The sequence below is a fragment of the Trichechus manatus genome, unplaced genomic scaffold (genome assembly GCF_000243295.1).
Source record: "Trichechus manatus latirostris isolate Lorelei unplaced genomic scaffold, TriManLat1.0 scaffold00028, whole genome shotgun sequence".
NCBI lineage: Eukaryota > Metazoa > Chordata > Mammalia > Sirenia > Trichechidae > Trichechus > Trichechus manatus.
Window position 1 is genome coordinate 7928162 of NW_004443964.1, and position 17215 is coordinate 7945376.

Consider the following 17215-nt stretch of genomic DNA (forward strand, 5'->3'; position numbering starts at 1 on the left):
GTGAGCTTCCAGAAGACCGTGCTGGTGGGCGCGCGACAGCAGGGTCGCCTGCTGGTCCGCCATGCCTACAGCTTCCACCAGAGTAGCGAGGAGGCCGGTGACTTCCTGGCGCACGCCGACCTGCAGCGGCGCAACTCCGAGTACCTGGTGGAGAACGCCCTGCACCTGCACCTCATCGTCAAGCCGGTCTACCACACCCTCATCCGGACCCCCAAGTAGCCACGCGGGCGGGGGCGGGGGTCCCGGACACTTGGGATTGGAAAATGAAGGCCTTGCGTAGATGGCCGGGAGGGGCTGGGCCGGGGCGGCGAGTGGAGGTGGCTATAGGCCTGGCTTTGGGGATGGGACGGGCGAGGTGTGGGGTGGTAGACCAGATGCCTGGTTTCGGGTTGCTTTCATAAATTTGACTGTGATGCTCTAGGTCTTGAATAAATTAATGCTCAGAGGTGGGGAATGATTGTACAGACCACCCCGGGTAAAAACAGCCCAGGCAGGGTCCCTCAGGTCTGGGGATTCACCCAGCCTCCACTGAGCTTTCCCATGAGGGCAGATGGGAGCCCCCCACCCAGCCACGGAACAGGGCAGGTAAGGGCATCCCCATGGTCATAGTGCCCCCCTGGGGAGGCTGGGCCACTCGGGCACCACTTGCAGGACTGTCTCACCTTGAAGCTGAGGGGCTCATCTGAGCAATTTCTGTGCCCGGACTTCCGGGGGTAACCGCTCCATCTGGGTTATGAGGCTTTCTGCCCTCTGGGCCCCCCAAGTCCTGACCTGCCCTGGGAGGGGGTCTGGGGGTGGAGTGGGAACATGAATGGACTTTTCAAGCCCCACCCTTCCTGGGGAGGGCCTCTGGGTCTGGAGAAAACCCTTTACCCAGGTCTTTGTAGGTTGGTGCTAAGAAGCCAGCCCTAGGGAGAGTGGGGTGTTCATGGGGAGGGGAACTGGGTTGGATGTTAATCAGTCATGGCTACTCCACACTCCAGACAAGGTCTAGTTCCCAAATGGGACTTCATTGTTAAAAAGGAAAGAGGGTAAAGCCACTGCCACATAACAAAACCACACCTCCCCACACCCAACCATAGTACGTGAAACCCCTGTCAGCCCCCTCCCCAACCATCCCTTGCCCCAGTGGGGGCCCAGGAGCCCCGTCTCACTAACAGCTCCCCTCCCCCCATTTTCAAGGCTGAGTCTGGCCACAGGTCGGTGCAGGGTTTTGGCAACAGGGTTCTGTCCAGGGCTGGGGGGCCAGGGACCCTATTGTCCCGGCCATGCCTTCTGAGATCACCTCCCTTCCCCAGTGGCACTGAAAGCATGGAAGGATCAGGCGGGAGCCCCACAATTCCTGGGTCTCAGGAGCTCAGGCCTTCTGAGATCCTGGGCTCCAGCTCCCCAGTCACCCCCATCTGCCCTGCCTCCATCTCCTATTTCCCTGCTACACCCCATTCAGACTGGGGGGCAGGAGGGTCAGTTCCAGGCAGGGCCCCTCAGTTACGCCGGAAATGTCCATCTTTGCCATGGGCGCTGGTACTGTGGGGCAGGCGCGGCCCTCGAGTAGCCCGTCGGGAAACACCAACTGGGTTGGGGGGAACAGCAAGGGGTGAGGGGTCCCCAGGGCCTGCAACAGCAGAAAGGCTGGTTTAGAAATGCCTCCCTATCCCCTCTCCTATCCCCCAGTGGCCTTGAATTCCCTAGAGGCACAATCCCAAGAACTAGGACTCATGGGCCAGTGCCATGAACATACTCGGAGAGCCACGTTTCCGGCCAGGGGCAGCCATGTGGGCACAGAACTCACTGTGCCTCCTCCTCCCTGGGCTGGCCAAGGCCCCACCCCAGGCCCTCCCCGGCCAGTACTGACCCGAGTGCTGGCTTGGAGGGAGTTTGACCTTGGCCAAAGGCAGCATGACCTTTCCTGGGTGCCGGACACCAGGGGCTGGGTGCCCGCAGGCTGGCACCCTGTGGTCGGAGCCGTTCTCCATGGGACGGGGCCCCGGGAGCTGGTTCTTGGGGCGGGAGAGCTGCAGTGGTTGGAAAACAGTGAGGTGAGGCCAGAGTCATACAGGGGTCTGCTACAGGGGTCTGTCCCAGTCTGGGGGACAGAGGTTCTGAAGGTGGTGCCCTTGCGTGTGGGAGAGGATACTGGGGGAGCTAGGTGCAGGGCCCACCCCACAAAGAAGGGCCCCGAGAAGACGCCTGCCACTTGCCCCTTGCCTCACCCCTTGCCCGGTGACCTCAAAGGATCGGGTCCTCCGCTTTCTTCTCTTGGCCTCCAGAGACTCCTCTCGTTTCTTGCCGAGGCTTTTCTTCTGGCCGCGCGGCCAGGGCCCAGGGCCGTCGCCGCGCGGCCCCGACACCCGCGCTGGGGCCTCACCCGTGCTGCTGGACAGGTTGTCCTCGCTGGCCGCATGCTGCAGCGTGGGGCTGGGGGGCCGCTTGCAGGCTAGCGGGCCGGACGGCCGCTCATCGTCCGCCTCGCTCAGCGAGTGCAGGGACAGGCTGCTGCGCTCGGCCGCGGGCGCCGGCAGGTGGCGCCCCTCTGCGCCCAGGGCCCGCGAGCGTCGCCGCGCCGCCTTCACAGAAATGCACTTGGTGCCGGTGAGGATCTCCTTCCGCTCTGCAGCGGGACAGAGGCCACACAGTCCGCGCCCCTCCTGCACCTCCAGCCCCCCTCCTTCTGCCTGGCGGAAATGGGTAGGAGGTAGACTGCCTGGGCTTTAACCCCAGCTCTCCCACTTGTTTGCAGCATAGGTAACTTTCTGTAAACTGGGAGTGGTAAATCTAACACCACAGGGTTATTGTGAGGATTGAGATAGTGGGCTTAGCCCAGGACCGGGGGCTCCATCTAGATTTGCTATTGCAATTATAGCTGAGTGAGGGGCGGGCACAATCCTAAGAGCTGTGTATTTGCCATTCTAATATCCGTCTGTGGCTGTGTGTCCCTGAGCAGGTGGATAAACCTCTCTCGACACTGGGGGCTCTCTGTAGAGCGCCGGTGAGCACCCAGCAGTGTGGACCGCAAGAAAGGGCTTTGGGCTGGGTGCCTGGGCACTGCTAGGCCGGGGCTCACAGCGCAGCCGGGGGCTCACCTTTGTGGGACAAGGGCACCTCCAACAGATTCTCGCTGCTGTCTGGGGAAGAGCTGATCCGGCTGCTCAGGCTGACCAGGCTGTCCTGAGCGGGGGCCTGCAGGGTGAAGTGGTCGGGAGGAGGGAGGCCTGAGCACAGCAGGGACCCTGTGCTCCCTCAGCAGAGACAGGGGAGGCTCTGGAATGGTGGCCATTTTGGAAAGGCTCTGTCATGACCAATGGGTGCCCACCCCTATGCCCCCCACCCCCAGCAGCAGAGCCCGGGAGGCCAGCGGGTACTCAGAGCTCACCTCCTGGGTCACCAGGCTGCCGATCTGAATGCGGGGCGGGGTAGGCACAGAGAAGCCCCTCACCTGCCAGGCCCGGGGACTGGCCTTGAACACGTGGTTGGCTTCACTGGGGTTGGCAGAGGAGGGATGGGGCAGCAGTTGGCCAGGCTGGTCCCACTGAGGACCCAGCCCCACCCCAGGAGAGAAGCTGTTCTCAGAAGGGACAAACAGCCCAGGAGTCCTGGCTCCCGACCTGTGCCACCTCCTCCCTTCCTTTCCTGCTCCATGTCCCCCAATTAGCCCTGATCTGGGCTGGCACCCAGACGGCACAGCATGTGGCTCGGGCAGGACTGGCAGGAAGCAGCCCCCGGTCTCACCTCTCCGTGCTGAGCGGAGGGAGGATGCTGTTCTGCAGGCGCTGGGCCTCAGAGCTCAGTGTCTTCACGCTCTCCAGGTCAGAATCCGGGGTCAGCATGGCTCCTCCTGGGGCAATTTTGGGCAAGGAGCTGTCCTGTGGGGAAGGCGGCAGAAGACTTGGTCCTGGACCAGGTAACAGCACAGGGTGACCAGGGTTGTAACATGGGCGGGAGCCCCAAGGGGGCAGTGAGCTTTCATTCTGGGATCTGAAGGGTAAGCTATGGTCTGCTCTGCTGAGCATCCCCAGTGGCGCTACCTGGGGGCAAGCACCTGCCTCCGGCGGGGTGGGGGGGCATCTGGGGCCGTTCTGATATCTCAGATGGTCGACATTAACCTCTAGACCCCGGGTGGAGGTAAGGGCCAGAGAATGCCCAGGGATGGGGACCTCACTCAGATGTGGCAAATTATGGGGTATGGTAGAGGGGAAGGGAGTCAACGCCCAGGGGCGCCAGCCAGCCTGGTCCCATGCCCTGCAGGCATTGCCTTGGGCATCAGCCCCTCCCTTAGCGAGTGCCCTCAGCACATTCCTGCATGCCCGAGCCCAGGCACCCACCTGCAGCGCCCTGGAGGCCACGCGGTCCATGATGGTGGCCCGCTCCAGGCTGCCGTCCTCCAGTTCCCGCAGGTACACTTCGTAGAGCTCCTCCAGGTGCTGGGGGACGGCCAGGTTGTAGTCTGCGGGGTGAGGGGCAGGGCTCAGCGCCTGCGCTCGGACCCTCCCGGGCGATGGGGCCGTGGGGGGGCCGGGTGCACGGGGCGCGGGCCCTACCGTCGATGATCTGCCGCTGGCCCTGGATGATCTCGTCGCAGAGGCTGCGATGCTGCTCCAGGCGGCGCACGGCCTCGCGGCGGTGGCGGAGCGCGCCGTCGCGGAGCAGAGCATGCGACTGCATCTCCGTGTTCTCCACCTCGAGCTCGTGCACGCGGCACAGAAGGCTGAGCACCTCGCGCTGCTCCTCCGAGCCGATGCGCCGCGGGAGCGTCTCCTCCAGGCGCCGGCCCCGCGTGCGCAGCTCGCGACAGCGCTGCTCCAGCTCCAGCTGGGGGCGATGCAGGGTCAGCCAGGCAGGGCTAGGGGCCCACCTCTCCCCACCTCTCGCCGGGCCTGTCCACGCCGCTTCAGTCCCTGGACTCTGGGCTTCTGGCTGGAGCTCCGTCCCCAGATCAACTCTTGAGGTTGCAACCAGGAGCTACTCCTATTGGTCCCTCTGGGCCCACCTTCTTGCTGCCCTGGCCCTGGAACCAGCTTTGGTGGATATCTGCCCAACTCCAGCCGGTCTGATATCCTCAGGGCAGTGCAAACAGTTCACTGAGATCACAGGCTAACTGCTAGGTCCACCCAGCGGCACCTTCGAAGAAAGGCCTGGCAATCTACTTCCAAAAAATCAGCCACTGAAAACCCTATGGAGCACAGTTGTACTCTGACACACATGGGGTCGCCATGAACTGGAATTGACTCGACAGCAACTGATGGGGATACCCTGAAGCCCCCCTGGTTTGGTTATACCCCAGAGCAGAAGGCAAAAACCTCTTATCCAGAAAGCCCTGATTATAATATTGGCTACCATTTTCTGAGTCCTTGGTATGTGTCAGGCATAAGCTCATTAGAACGGCACCATGATTATCTCATTTTACAGACGAGGAACACGAGGCTCAAGGAGGTTAAGGATCTTGGCAAGGTCACACCTAATCTGTACTCCAAGCTCCCAGGTCTCCCTGCCCCTCCCCTCAGCTCCCACTGCCTGGCCTCTCAAGCCCCCCTCCCTGCCCCCCAAAGCCTGGCACCTTCTCCTTGCGCAGCTTCTTCTGCTCTCCCACCAGGGCGGCGATGTTCTCCCGAGCTGAGGCCACGTCGGGTGGTTCAAGGTTGTCTGGCTGGTCATCACCTGTGTCTGAGTCCTTCTCGCTGTCATCCTTGGTAAACGACTCCTTCCGCTGTTCCTCCCGCCACTTGAGGGCCCGACGAGACTTTTCGTGCTCCCAGCTGCAGCAGCCCCACCCCAGGGAGACACGGGATTTAGGCATGGAGGAGAGGCAGGACCCAGCGTACAGCTATGGTGCCTGGCCCCTCAGGCCCAGGTCCAGGGGTGGCGTGGAGCAGGAGTGCTCACCCAGCGATGGTGAGCAGATGGCGGGAGGTGTCAATCTGGACCTCCATGGCGTGGTTCTCCAGCTCCAGCAGGCGTCTCCGCACATCCATCTGCTCCTGGAAAGCGCTGATGAGCTGCTCCCGCAGCTGAGCCATCTCGGCCTGCTCCCCCTGCCCACTGTGCAGCTGGACCTCGGCTGCCCGGAGGGTGTGGGGCGGGGAGGGGAGGAGGTAGGTTCAGGCAAGAAGTCTGGGCCCATCTGGAGCCCTCTCCTCCCTTTCTTACCAAACTATTGCTCTCACTTCCAACCACCTCCTCCAGAAAGACCTCCTATATTACTACCTCCTCCCATGTCCCAACGCCATCATTGACTCTTCCTGCTTCAGCTCAAAGGTGATTCCCAGCTCACTTCCACTAGCCCTTTCCCATTGCTGTCAAGTCGATTCCAACTCATAATGAGCCTATAGGACAGAGTAGGGCTGCCCCATAGGGTTTCCAAGGCTGTAATCTTTATGGAAGCAGACTGCCATATCTTTCTCCTATGGAGCATCTGGTGGGTTTGAACCGCTGACCTTCTGGTTAGCAGCCGAGCCCTTAACCACTGCACTACCAGGGCTCCCACCAGCCCTTATAGCACTTATAAAAAGGCGCCCCTTAGACACTCTACTGCCACCTGTAGGAAACTCGTCAGAACACACACACACAGTCTACGAGGGAACAGGGCCCCCTCTGGTGGCACAGGGTCCAACCTCACAGCCCTGCTCTGCAGCCCCAAATGTGATGCTCTGAATGGCTGCCCCGAATGGCTGCCCCGCACACACCTAAGTGCTCCTGTGTCCCGCACTCATGTGATCCCACCCAATCTTCATGACAACCCTCCGGAACCAGAGATCATGATGCCATTTTACAATTAAAGAACAGAAGGCTCAGAGCGGTTGAGTGACTAGCCCAAGGCAACCCAGCCAGAAGAGCCTGGATTTGAAGCTGGCACTGCCCGACCCCAGAGCTCTGTGAGACAGCCTGAGGGCAGACCTGCACACACCTTGGATGTGGCGGATGTTGCCCCGCTCCAGCCGGCCCCGAGCCGGGCCCCGCGCCCCCTGCTGGTCAATCTTACTCTTGAGCCTCTGGATCTCGCCCCGCAGGTCGGCGATGATGCTGGTGTACTGGGCGATGTGGTAGGAGACGTTGAGCAGGTTCTGCTTCACCTGCGGGAAGCAGGCGAGCGGGACAGAGGAGGAAGACACGGTCAGCGGTACAGTCACCCCTCCTCCACGCAGTCACGGGGCCCTGCCTGCGGGTCTTCCATTCTCTTTCTTCTCCCCTGCCTCTCCTGTCTTTTGGAATGACATTGTTGTTAGGGGTCGTTGAGTCTATTCCAACTCCTAGCGACCCCATGTGATAGAGCAGAACTGCCCCACAGGGTTTTCTAGGCTGTAATCTTTATGGGAGCAGATCACCAGGCCTTTCTCCCATGGAGCTGCTGGGTGGGTTCAAATTGCCAACCTTTTGGTTGGCAGCCGAGCGCTTAACCGTTGCACCACCAGGATTCCTTCGGGAAGACATTAGTGTCCTCCTTTCCTCCAACCCCACAACTTCCTATCACACCTACGTGCCTTTGCCAGATCCTCCCCTGCTCATCAGCCTTCAGTGTCTCCCTGCTGCCCTAAGTCCTTCCCCTGCCATTGAAGGCCCACCACAGTCTCTTTTGATTTTGTTTGGACTCACTGCTCCCACCATGGATGGAAAGTTTCCTGCTCTCCCATCCCCATGGCAGACAGCATCTCCCTCCTGCCCTTGAAGCCTCTGCCCTTAACTTCTCATACTCTCTGCAATGTCCTTCCCATCTGATCTGGACTGAACTGTGTCCTCCCAAAATATGTGTTGTAAATCCTAACCCTTATCCAAAACCAAAGCCATTGCCATTGCGTCGATTCCAACTCATAGCGACCCTATAGGACAGCGTAGATGTGCCCCATAGGGTTTCCAAGGCTGTAAATCTCTAAGGACGCAGACTGCCACATCTTTCTCCCATGGAGCAGCTGGTATGTTCAAACCATCGACCTTTTGGTTTGCAGCCGAGCACTTAATCACTGCATCACCAGGGCTCCTTCTAACCTCTGTACCTGTGGTTATAATCCCATTTGAGAATGGGTTTTTGTTATGTTAATGAGGCAGCATTAGTACAGATTGTGTCTTAAGTCAGTCTCTTTTGAGATAGAACAGAACAGATTGAGCAAGCAATCAGAGATGGGGGAAGACAGATGCCAGGCCACGAGAAGATCACCAAGGAACAGAAGCTGACAGAAAGACAGCCTTCCCCTAGAGCCGGCGCACTGACTTCTAGCCTCCTAAACTGTGAGAAAATAAATTTCTGTTCTTTAAAGCCACCCGCTTGTGGTATTTCTGTTACAGCAGCACTAGAGAACTAGGACACCATCCCTCAGGGTCCCGCTGACCGTCTCCGCAGAGCCCAACCGGGTCCCCCCAGCCCACGCCCACCCCCCTTTGCCTGACTACCTCAGCACCTACTTTTGGCTTCGCTTACCTGCACTCATAATATTCTGCCTTGAACCATCAACTCACAATTTTGAGGATATGTCTCCTTTCCCCCACTAAGCTCTTTGAGGGTTGCAATAAAACTTAAAGCCCTCGGAACTCTGGTTGGCAAATTATAGGTGTTGAGAGAATGCGCGCGGCAGTAATGGCTGGAGGTTATCCTACACTTACCCACTCCCACCCCCTCACACACACAGACACAGGGCAGGATAGACTTCTCAATAGATAGCAAGGTCTGACATGTCCACCGGGCAGACCCAGTTCTAGCCTCAGCTCCATCAGTGATCAGCAGGGGAAGTCATTTAACTTCCTTGTGCCTCACTTTTCCAAACTGTAAAATGGGGAGAACAGTTACACCTGCCTTATTCTGAGGATTAAATGAGATAATATGTTAAAGGGCTCAGGTAAGTGCTCAGTAAACTCCAGCTCTTATTAAGGCCATTATAGTTAGGTGCCTTGAAGATGCCGAATGTCGGAAGGAGCGTCTGAAGGAGGGAAAATGGAGGAGGACGAGGCGGGGGGCACAGACCTTCAAACAAGAGGAAGAAGAGGGCCCTCAGGAGCTGTGAGCTTCCTGGCAGGCAAGCGGGTGTTGAAAGGTGTGGGGTAGGGGCACAGGGGGTGATCGTGGACTGGGGATTGAGGCCAGTGCACTGGAGCCTGGTAACCAGAGAGAGCAGGTGGGGTGGCAGGGCCTGGAATCAGCCCAGGGGCTCAAATCTGGATCTGGGAATGCGTACCCTAGACGGACAGACAGGGGCCCTTACCCTGGTCTTAATGTTCTTGGCCCGGCCAGCGTAGGTCAGGGTGTTCCGGGATTCCTCAAAGGCGCTGCTCGCTGGGCTGATGTGGGCGATCATCACCGTGCGGCTGTTCCCGCCCAGGGAGTCCTGGGTGGGAGGGGGGCTATGAGCTGCCTGGGACTGACTCCCTCACTCTCCTCCCGCCGGGATGCTGAGGATGCCCACCTATGCGCATCACGCACACACACACCACCACACGCACACACACTGACACACACTCTCACACTCACACACATTCACATACACTCACACACATACTCACATACACTCACACACGCATCCGTTCACACTCACACACATTCACACATCCTCTCACACACACACATCCTCTCACACACACATCGTCTCACACTTCCACACATACACACATTCAAAAACACTCTCATACACTCACATACATACTCTTGAACACACACATACTTACACACCCACTTTTACATACACACTCAAACACACACACACGCATGCACTCACACCCACACCTACACATTCACATGCATCTACACTCTCACACACACACATACACATATACTCACACACACACACACACACACACATACACTCTCACCCACAGACACACACATATACACGTACACTCACACACACATCCTCACACACATATACACATATGCTTATGCACACACTCACACACATACACTCACACACACTCGAGGCCCTGGCTGCTGCCATAACAATAACCCCGAGTCCCAGTTCCCCTGTCCTCCTCCCTTTCTCATTTCCGGTTTCCTCTTCAAAACTTGCATTTAAGGGTTTTTTTTAGGATGCAGCCCGGACAGGGTCCCCCGGCTTTCCCTCTCCCTCCCCTCTACAAGGGAAAGAGGAACGGTAACAGGTCCTCTTGGCTGGGAACCAGTCAGAAGTCAGCCAGCCAGTCCACATGCCCCTGTGGGGTCCTGCCCCCTTCCATCCTCCCACATCCCCCCGGCCTCCCTGTCTCCCCCTCTCCTGACTGCCCCCTTCCCTGTCCTCCCCCATACCCCCTCAGGCCTCCCAGTCCACATGCCCCTGTGGGGTCCTCTTCCCTGTCCTCCCCCATACCCCCTCAGGCCTCCCGGTCTCCCCCTCTCCTGACTGCCCCCTTCCCTGTCCTCCCCCACCCCGCCAGCCTCTCAGTCTCCCCCTCTCCTGACTGCGGACAGCACTGCTGGATCCGCCGTGTGCGGGACGGTACACATCTGTGGCCAGCCTTCTCCCCTGCCGAGCTTGGTCGTGTCCTCTGCAACAAGCCTGCACTATGGGAGGCGAGAGCATGGTGCAAACAGAGGAAGAAAGCCTCGGCTGCTGCAGTGACCAGCTGTGTGACCTTCGGCAAGTTCCATCACCTTGCTAATGCTTGGCTTTCTCACCCTTTAAATGGTGATAATTTTGCGATTGTTCCTACCATCCCAGGGTTGTGGGTGCAGTAAGGAAGGCAGGCCGATGGCAGCTGATTGGTAAAGTAGCTAGTTAGAGTAGGCAGGCTTGTTTGCCTCCTCCTTCCAGCACCTACCAGCACGAGACCTCAGGGAAGTTACTTAGCCTCTTGTGCCTCAGTTTCCTCAGCTGCAAGTGGAAAGAGTAATCCCTTGAACTCACAGGGTTGGTGTGAGGACGAAACAAGCTAGTAGGGGTGAAGCACTGAACGCAGAGCCTAGCCAGGACTGGACACTCAGTAACGTGGCTACAGTTAAAGGCCAAGGGCACCACCGCACAAAGGAGGTGGCCCCCGAACAGCAGACTCCCTGGGCCACGAGGCCTGAGCCTCCAAATCTGGGTGTCTCTTGGTTCCCTTGGACCCCAAATCCTGGCAAATGTCAGCTCCCTCTCTCCCAGCTTCCCACCCCTTGCTTAGGGCTGCCAGGTAAAATTCAGGGGCTCAGTTACATTTGAATTTCAGATAAAAATGTTTAATTTTTTAGCATAAGTATATCCCAAATATTGCATAGGATATACTTATACTAAATATTTTGGTCTGATATTCAAATTTAACAGGGTGTCCTCTCCTTTTATTTGCTACACCTGGCAACTCTCTCCCGGCGCCCACCACCTGGTTGGTTCTGGCCACGACTGGTACCTTCAGGAGCCGGGTGAGCTTGCTGTCGCGGTAGTTGATGTACTTGTTGCTGCCCTGGTCGCTCAGTGCGTTGATGCAGTTGCCCAGGGCCAGCAGGGAGCGGTTGATGTGGGCACCCTCCTTCATGCGCTGCCCCCGGTTCTGTGTCTGAGGGAGTGGTGGACGTCACTGTGGCTTTATGGGGCAGGAACTGGGATTTCACACCAACCACCCCCTCCATGCCCTGGGTGGTTCCGGGTTAGAAAGTCCTTCTTCTCCCTCAGGGCTTTGAAATATAGAGAGGCCGTGAGAGGGCCTTGTCCCACACTCCTTGATGAGGGTGAGAAGTGGAAGGAGTCTGAACCAGAGCGATGGCTGAGGACGTCTGAGTAGGGCAGAGAGTGCCCGCGTCTTTGTCTCCCCCAGCGCTGGCCCCAAGGCACAGCTGAACATGCAGCTCCAGGAACCGGAGGGGAGGGAGGCTGTGGTCCACGTGTCCGGTCCCCCAAATAGCTCAGCCGAGAGCCAGGCACACCCACAGGCACACCCATGGACACACAGCGCTAGAGGGGCGCTCCAGGCTTCAGGGCCAGGAGGGAGGAGTGAGGGTGTGTGTGTGTGGGTGTGGGTGTGTGTGTGTGTGTGTGAGAGAGAGAGAGAGAGAGAGAGAATGAGCGCGTGTGTGTGAGAGTATGTGGGTGTGAGAGTGTGACTGTAAGAGTGTGTGTATGTGTGAGAGAATGAGTGTGTGTGTGGGTTGTGAGTGTGTGTCAGTGAACATGTGAGAGTGCGTGTATATGTGTGTGGGTGTGTGTATAGGTGTGAGTTAAGAGCGTGTATGTGTAAGCAAGAGTGTGTGACAGCATGAGTGTGAGCTATGCATATGTGTGACTGTGTGTGAGCATGTGAGGGTGTGCATATGTGTGTCAGAGCAAGTGTGTGTGAGTGTGACAGCATGTGTGTGTGTGATCGTGGGTTGTGTGTGAGGGAGCATGTGCGTGTGAGAGCATCGTGTGGGTATGAGAGCATGTGTGTGAGTGAGTGTGGGTTGTAAGTGTGTGAGGGAGCATGCATGTGTGAGAGCATTGTGTGGGTATGAGAGCATGTGTGTGAGTAAGTGAGTGTGGGTTGTGAGTGTGTGAGGCAGCATGCGTGTGTGAGAGCATCGTGTGGGTATGAGAGCATGTGTGCGAGTGAGTGTGGGTTGTAAGTGTGTGAGGGAGCATGTAAGTGCGTGCACATCATCGGACACTGGGCTCTTCTCCTTGGACCTGCAGGACAGTGTCAAGGTGAGGGTGGGGGTAGTTCTGCCCACAGCCCCCTCCATGAGAGGTCTCTGCACAGCTGGTTCCAATGGCCAGAGGGGACACCCTCTCTTCCCAGGCCGCAGCCCAGTTCCACCACCAACCTGCTCCCCGGTGATCCCTTAGGCCTTACTGGAAGAGAGGGGTGTGTTTCCTGCCTGTTCAAACCCCCACCCCACACACGTTCAAACATGGAAACTGCTCGTTCTCACTGGCCACTGGCCTTTCCCTGTGCTGTCTCCAGTGCCAACAGGGTTGTTGCCCAGCCTCGTCTTTCCAGAGGCCGTGCAGCCTTGAGTGTGCCCGCAGAAGGGCAGTCAGCCTCCATGCTGGGCGGTGCTGTCCGCGCAAGGCCTCAGAGCCAGGTGAGCAGGATTTAGTGGAGAACAAAGATGCTGGAGAAGTGGGTGGCAGAGACTTTTCTCCTTGATGTGGCTGCGAGGCCCTCTCCAGGCTCCTGCCCCAGCCAAGGCCCCCAACCAGGGCTGTGTGTCTCTCCCTCTCCCATTCATTTCTTCCCTGCTCCCTACATCCTCTCATCCTTCTCCCCCTTCCTACAACCAGCCCCTCCTTAGCTCTTCCTCAGGATGCTCCTCCCCATCCTTCTCCCCTCTTTTGCTCCCCAGGACATTTCTTAGTCCCTTACCCTGGGGGCACTGCTCATCCCTGTCTTACCCGTCCCTTGAGGACAGTCCTCCCCCAGCCCCACCTGGGAGCCAGGCTCACCTGGGAGGCCATCATCCCGCCTTCCCCTTCCCCTGAGACTCCCAGCCCCAACTCAGAGCCAGACTCACCTGAGACGCGCGCTCCGAGCCGGCCAGGTCAATCATGAAGAGGCGGCCCTGCCGTACCTCCTGCAGGATGTCCTTGATGCGGCTGCGCTGGCGCACGGCCACCTGGAGCACAGCGTGGGAGCGCGACGAAGTCTGGTTGGCAGCTGTGGGCTCCTGAGTCCTCTGTCGGTTCCCCTTCATCAGCAGCTGCATGATCTGAGTGTGGGGGGAGGGAGGGTGGTGACACCTGGGGACCTGTGGTGTGTTCCTACAGGGACTATCACAGAGAGGAGGCATCTCTAGGGCTGGGGAGATGGTTCTGCATCTGAGAGGTGGGGCAGGGCCCAGGCTGGCTGGGATCTGGAGAGCTCCCTGACCCTTGGAGCTCTCTGTGTGTAAATGAGACTGTATTGTCTGGTCACCACATCCCCCAGGGTCAGCACTGCCAGGCACAGTGGCAGTGTGAGAGACCCCCTCTTGCCACCACTCAGGATTCTCTAGGTCTGTCCAGCCCAGCCCCAGCTGAGCTTCAATCCTCAGCCCCCCTTGTGCCCCCTCAGGTGGTGAGTGTCCCTGTCCCTGCCCCTGGCTGCACCGGACTCACCTCTTTGGCATTGATGGTGGAGACCTCGGTGATTCCGGCCACCTGGATCACCCCCTTGGAATCCTCCCTCAGCTCCAGGTACCCCAGGGCGGGGTTCAGCAGGTCCCGGATCATCTCGTTGTAGATCTGATGGGATGGGAGTGTTAGTGGGAGACAGGGCAAGTGTCCAGGCCAGGGCCAGGCTCCCATCCCACCCAGCAGGAAGGAGACAGGAGTTCAAACTTCCTGAGCTCCTCACTGAGAAACCCAGACTAGGGGGTCCACCCCTTCCTTTCCACGGGGGAGCAGGGGCTTCAGCATCTGCAGGGATACATCAGGCTGCCTGAGATGAGGATGCAGGAGCCATCAAAACCAAGGGGAGACACTTTGCAGACAGACTGGGCACTGGGACAGGGATCTGACCAATGGCAGGAACACCCTGGCCAGGCGGGGGACCCCTTCAAAGGCCATGTTATGGTTTGAATTATGTCCCCCCAAAATATGTGTTGTAAATCCTAACCTCTGTGCCTGTGGCTATAATCCCATTTAAGAATGTGTTGTCTTTGTTATGTTAATGAGGCAGGATTAGTGTAGGGTGTATCTTGAGTCAATCTCTTTTGAGATATAAAAGAGATTAAACAAGTGAGCAGAGAGAGATGGGGTAAGATAGATGCCAAGACACATGGAGATCTCCAAGAAACCAGAAAGCAGAAGCTTAAGAGACAAGGACCTTCCTCCAGAGCTGACAGAGAGAGAAAGCCTTCCCCTAAAGCCAGTGCTCTGAATTTGGACTTCTAGCCTCCTAAACTGTGAGAAAATAAATTTCTGTTTGTTAAAGCCATCTATTCATGGTATTTCTTTTGTAGCAGCAGTAGATAACTAAGGCAGAATTTGGTACCAGAAGAGTGGGGTGCTGCTCTAACATATCTAAAACGTGGAAGCAGTTTTGGAATTGGGTAATGGGTAGAGGCTGGAAGAATTTTAAGGTCCCTAATAGTAAAAGCCTAGATTGCCTTGAAGAAACTTGGTAGAATTATGGACGTCAAAGGCAATTCTGGTGAGGGCTCAGAAGGAAGTGAGGAGAGCTATAGAGAAAGTCTCTGTGTCTTAGAGAATACATATGGTGCCAGCAACAGAATGTTGCTAGAAATGTGGACATTAAATGTGCTTCTGGTGAGGCTTTAAAAGAGACTGATGAACATGTGATTGGACAATGGAGGCAGCGTGATGGTGATGCTTTTTATGCAGTGGCAAAGAACTTGTCTGAATTATGTTCAAAAGTTTGGTGAAAGGGAGAACTTGTAAGTGGTGAACTTGGCTACCTGACTGATAAGATTTCTAAGCAAGATCTTAAAGGGGCTGTGTGGTTTCTCTTTGCCACTTACAGTAAAATATGAGAGGAAAGAGATGGACTTAAAAATTAACTGTGCAAAATGAAAACAGAACGTAAAGATTTGGAAAATTCTGTTGTACAAACTAAGGATACATGTCCTAGAATGTTCATCAAGGATGTGGCTACACAATCTTTTGTTAAAGAGATTAAGCCTGTGACTGATGGATCTAACCAACTACCGCAACAGAAAACCCATCAGCTTAGGCTGAAGGGGACAGAGAAAAACGAAACGAAAGAACACTATCTGCCTCTTGGAATTCTACAGGCAGGAAACAGGCCAAATGAGCTACATCTGTTGTTCCCAAGAAAAAAAAAGGACCATCCCTGGAGCATCCTGGAGATCAGTAGAACTGTTGGAAGGAGCACAGGAAGCAGAGCCTTCTCAGTTTCAAAGGGTGGGGCCACAGCCTCCTGGATCTCAAAGGGTGGGGGCCACAGCTTCCTAGGGGGATGGGGCTGCTGCCCAAATCTGAGAGGGCAGGGCGGCCATGCCCAAGGAACAGATGAACAGGGCATGCTGGGGCCAAGGGGGTGGTATTTCCACTCAGATGGACTAGGAGAATGAAGCTGCCCAAAGCCTAGGAAGCCGAGTTGCCATCCCAGTGGGCCTGGAAGACAGAGCTGAAGCATAGGGCTGAGGGGCCTCCAACCAGAATCCAGCAGGCATGGCCAACACCCTGAGTCTGGAGGGCAGGGCCATTACCTAGATGGTCCCAAAGAACAGAGGATTATTTTCAAGCCGTGGGAACTAATGTAATTTGTTCTGCTGGGTTTTGGACTTGCTTGGTTTCCCTCCAATTTCTCCCATTTGTAATAAAAATGTCTACCTTGTGCCTTGTTCCACCTTTGTACTTTGAAAACAGCTAACTTGTAGTCTAGATTTCACATATTCACAGATGAAGAGGAAGGTTGCCCCAGGATGGAATATGCCTAGTCTCCACCGTATTCGATTTAGATGATTCAGAAGATGAAATTTTGGACTTGAAGTTGATTTAAGACTTTTGGGACAATGTGATGGGGTGAATGTGTTTTGCCTGTGGCAAGGACATATATGTAATGGATTGAATTATGTCCCTGCAAAAATGCAAATCCTAACCTCTATGCCTGTGGCTATAATCCCATTTGGGAACGGGCTGTCTTTGTTATGTTAATGAGGAAAGATTAGTGTAGGGGGTATTTTGAGTCAATCTCTTTTGAGACACAAAAGGGATTAAACAAGCAAGCAGGGAGAGATGGGGTAAAATAGAGATCTCCAAGGAACGAGGAAGCGGAAGCGGAAGCTTCAGAGACAAGGACCTTCCTGCAGAGCCAATAGACAGACTTCCCTTAGAGCCGGCGCTCTGAATTCAGACTTCTAGCTTCTTAAACTGTGAGAAAATAAATTTCTGTCTGTTAAAGCCACCTGCTTGTGGCATTTCTGTTATAGCAGCACTAGAGAACTAAGAAGCATAACATATATAACATAAAGAAAACAAAAATCCTCACAATTGGACCAATCAGCAACATAATAATAAATGGGGAAAAGATTGAAGTTGTCAAGGATTTCGTTTTACTTGGATCCACAATCAACACCCGTGGAAGCAGCAGTCAAGAAACGATGTATTGCATTGGGCAAATCTGCTGTAAAAGACCTCTTTGAAGTGTTAAAAAGCAAAGATGTCACTTTGAGGACTAAGGTGCTCCTGACCCAAGCCATGGTATCTTCAGTCTTCTCATAAGCATGTGAAAGCTTGACAATGAATAAGGAAGACCGAAGAAGAATTGATGCCTTTAAATTATGGTGTTGGCAAACAATATTGAATATAGCATGGACTGCCAGAAGAATGAACAAATCTGTCTTGCAAGAAGTACACCCAGGATGCTCCTTAGAAGCGAGGATGGTGAGACT

The 17215-nt window shown here is 56.0% G+C and overlaps 2 protein-coding genes across 2 annotated transcripts in view; one reads left to right on the top strand and one right to left on the bottom strand.

Annotated features, from left to right (window-relative positions):
* The window catches only part of BTBD17 (BTB domain containing 17), a 5391-nt gene extending 5172 nt beyond the window's left edge, over window positions 1-219 (top strand). The window contains 1 exon segment of the mRNA XM_023729271.1: window positions 1-219. This exon segment is cut by the window's left edge and continues 99 nt beyond it. Coding sequence (XP_023585039.1) covers window positions 1-219 — 219 coding nt within the window.
* A 954-nt stretch (window positions 220-1173) lies between these two features.
* Window positions 1174-17215, bottom strand: part of KIF19 (kinesin family member 19) — a 32471-nt gene continuing 16429 nt past the window's right edge. The window contains exons 6-20 of the mRNA XM_004374171.2: window positions 13956-14081; window positions 13373-13567; window positions 11296-11442; window positions 9186-9308; window positions 6902-7067; window positions 5881-6055; window positions 5555-5753; window positions 4539-4809; window positions 4323-4444; window positions 3730-3863; window positions 3374-3479; window positions 3084-3180; window positions 2214-2611; window positions 1856-2015; window positions 1174-1615 (exon numbers count right to left, since the gene is read on the bottom strand). Of these exons, the coding sequence (XP_004374228.1) occupies window positions 1485-1615; window positions 1856-2015; window positions 2214-2611; window positions 3084-3180; window positions 3374-3479; window positions 3730-3863; window positions 4323-4444; window positions 4539-4809; window positions 5555-5753; window positions 5881-6055; window positions 6902-7067; window positions 9186-9308; window positions 11296-11442; window positions 13373-13567; window positions 13956-14081 (2550 nt within the window). The 3' untranslated portion in view covers window positions 1174-1484. The remainder of the gene's footprint in view (window positions 1616-1855; window positions 2016-2213; window positions 2612-3083; window positions 3181-3373; window positions 3480-3729; window positions 3864-4322; window positions 4445-4538; window positions 4810-5554; window positions 5754-5880; window positions 6056-6901; window positions 7068-9185; window positions 9309-11295; window positions 11443-13372; window positions 13568-13955; window positions 14082-17215) is intronic.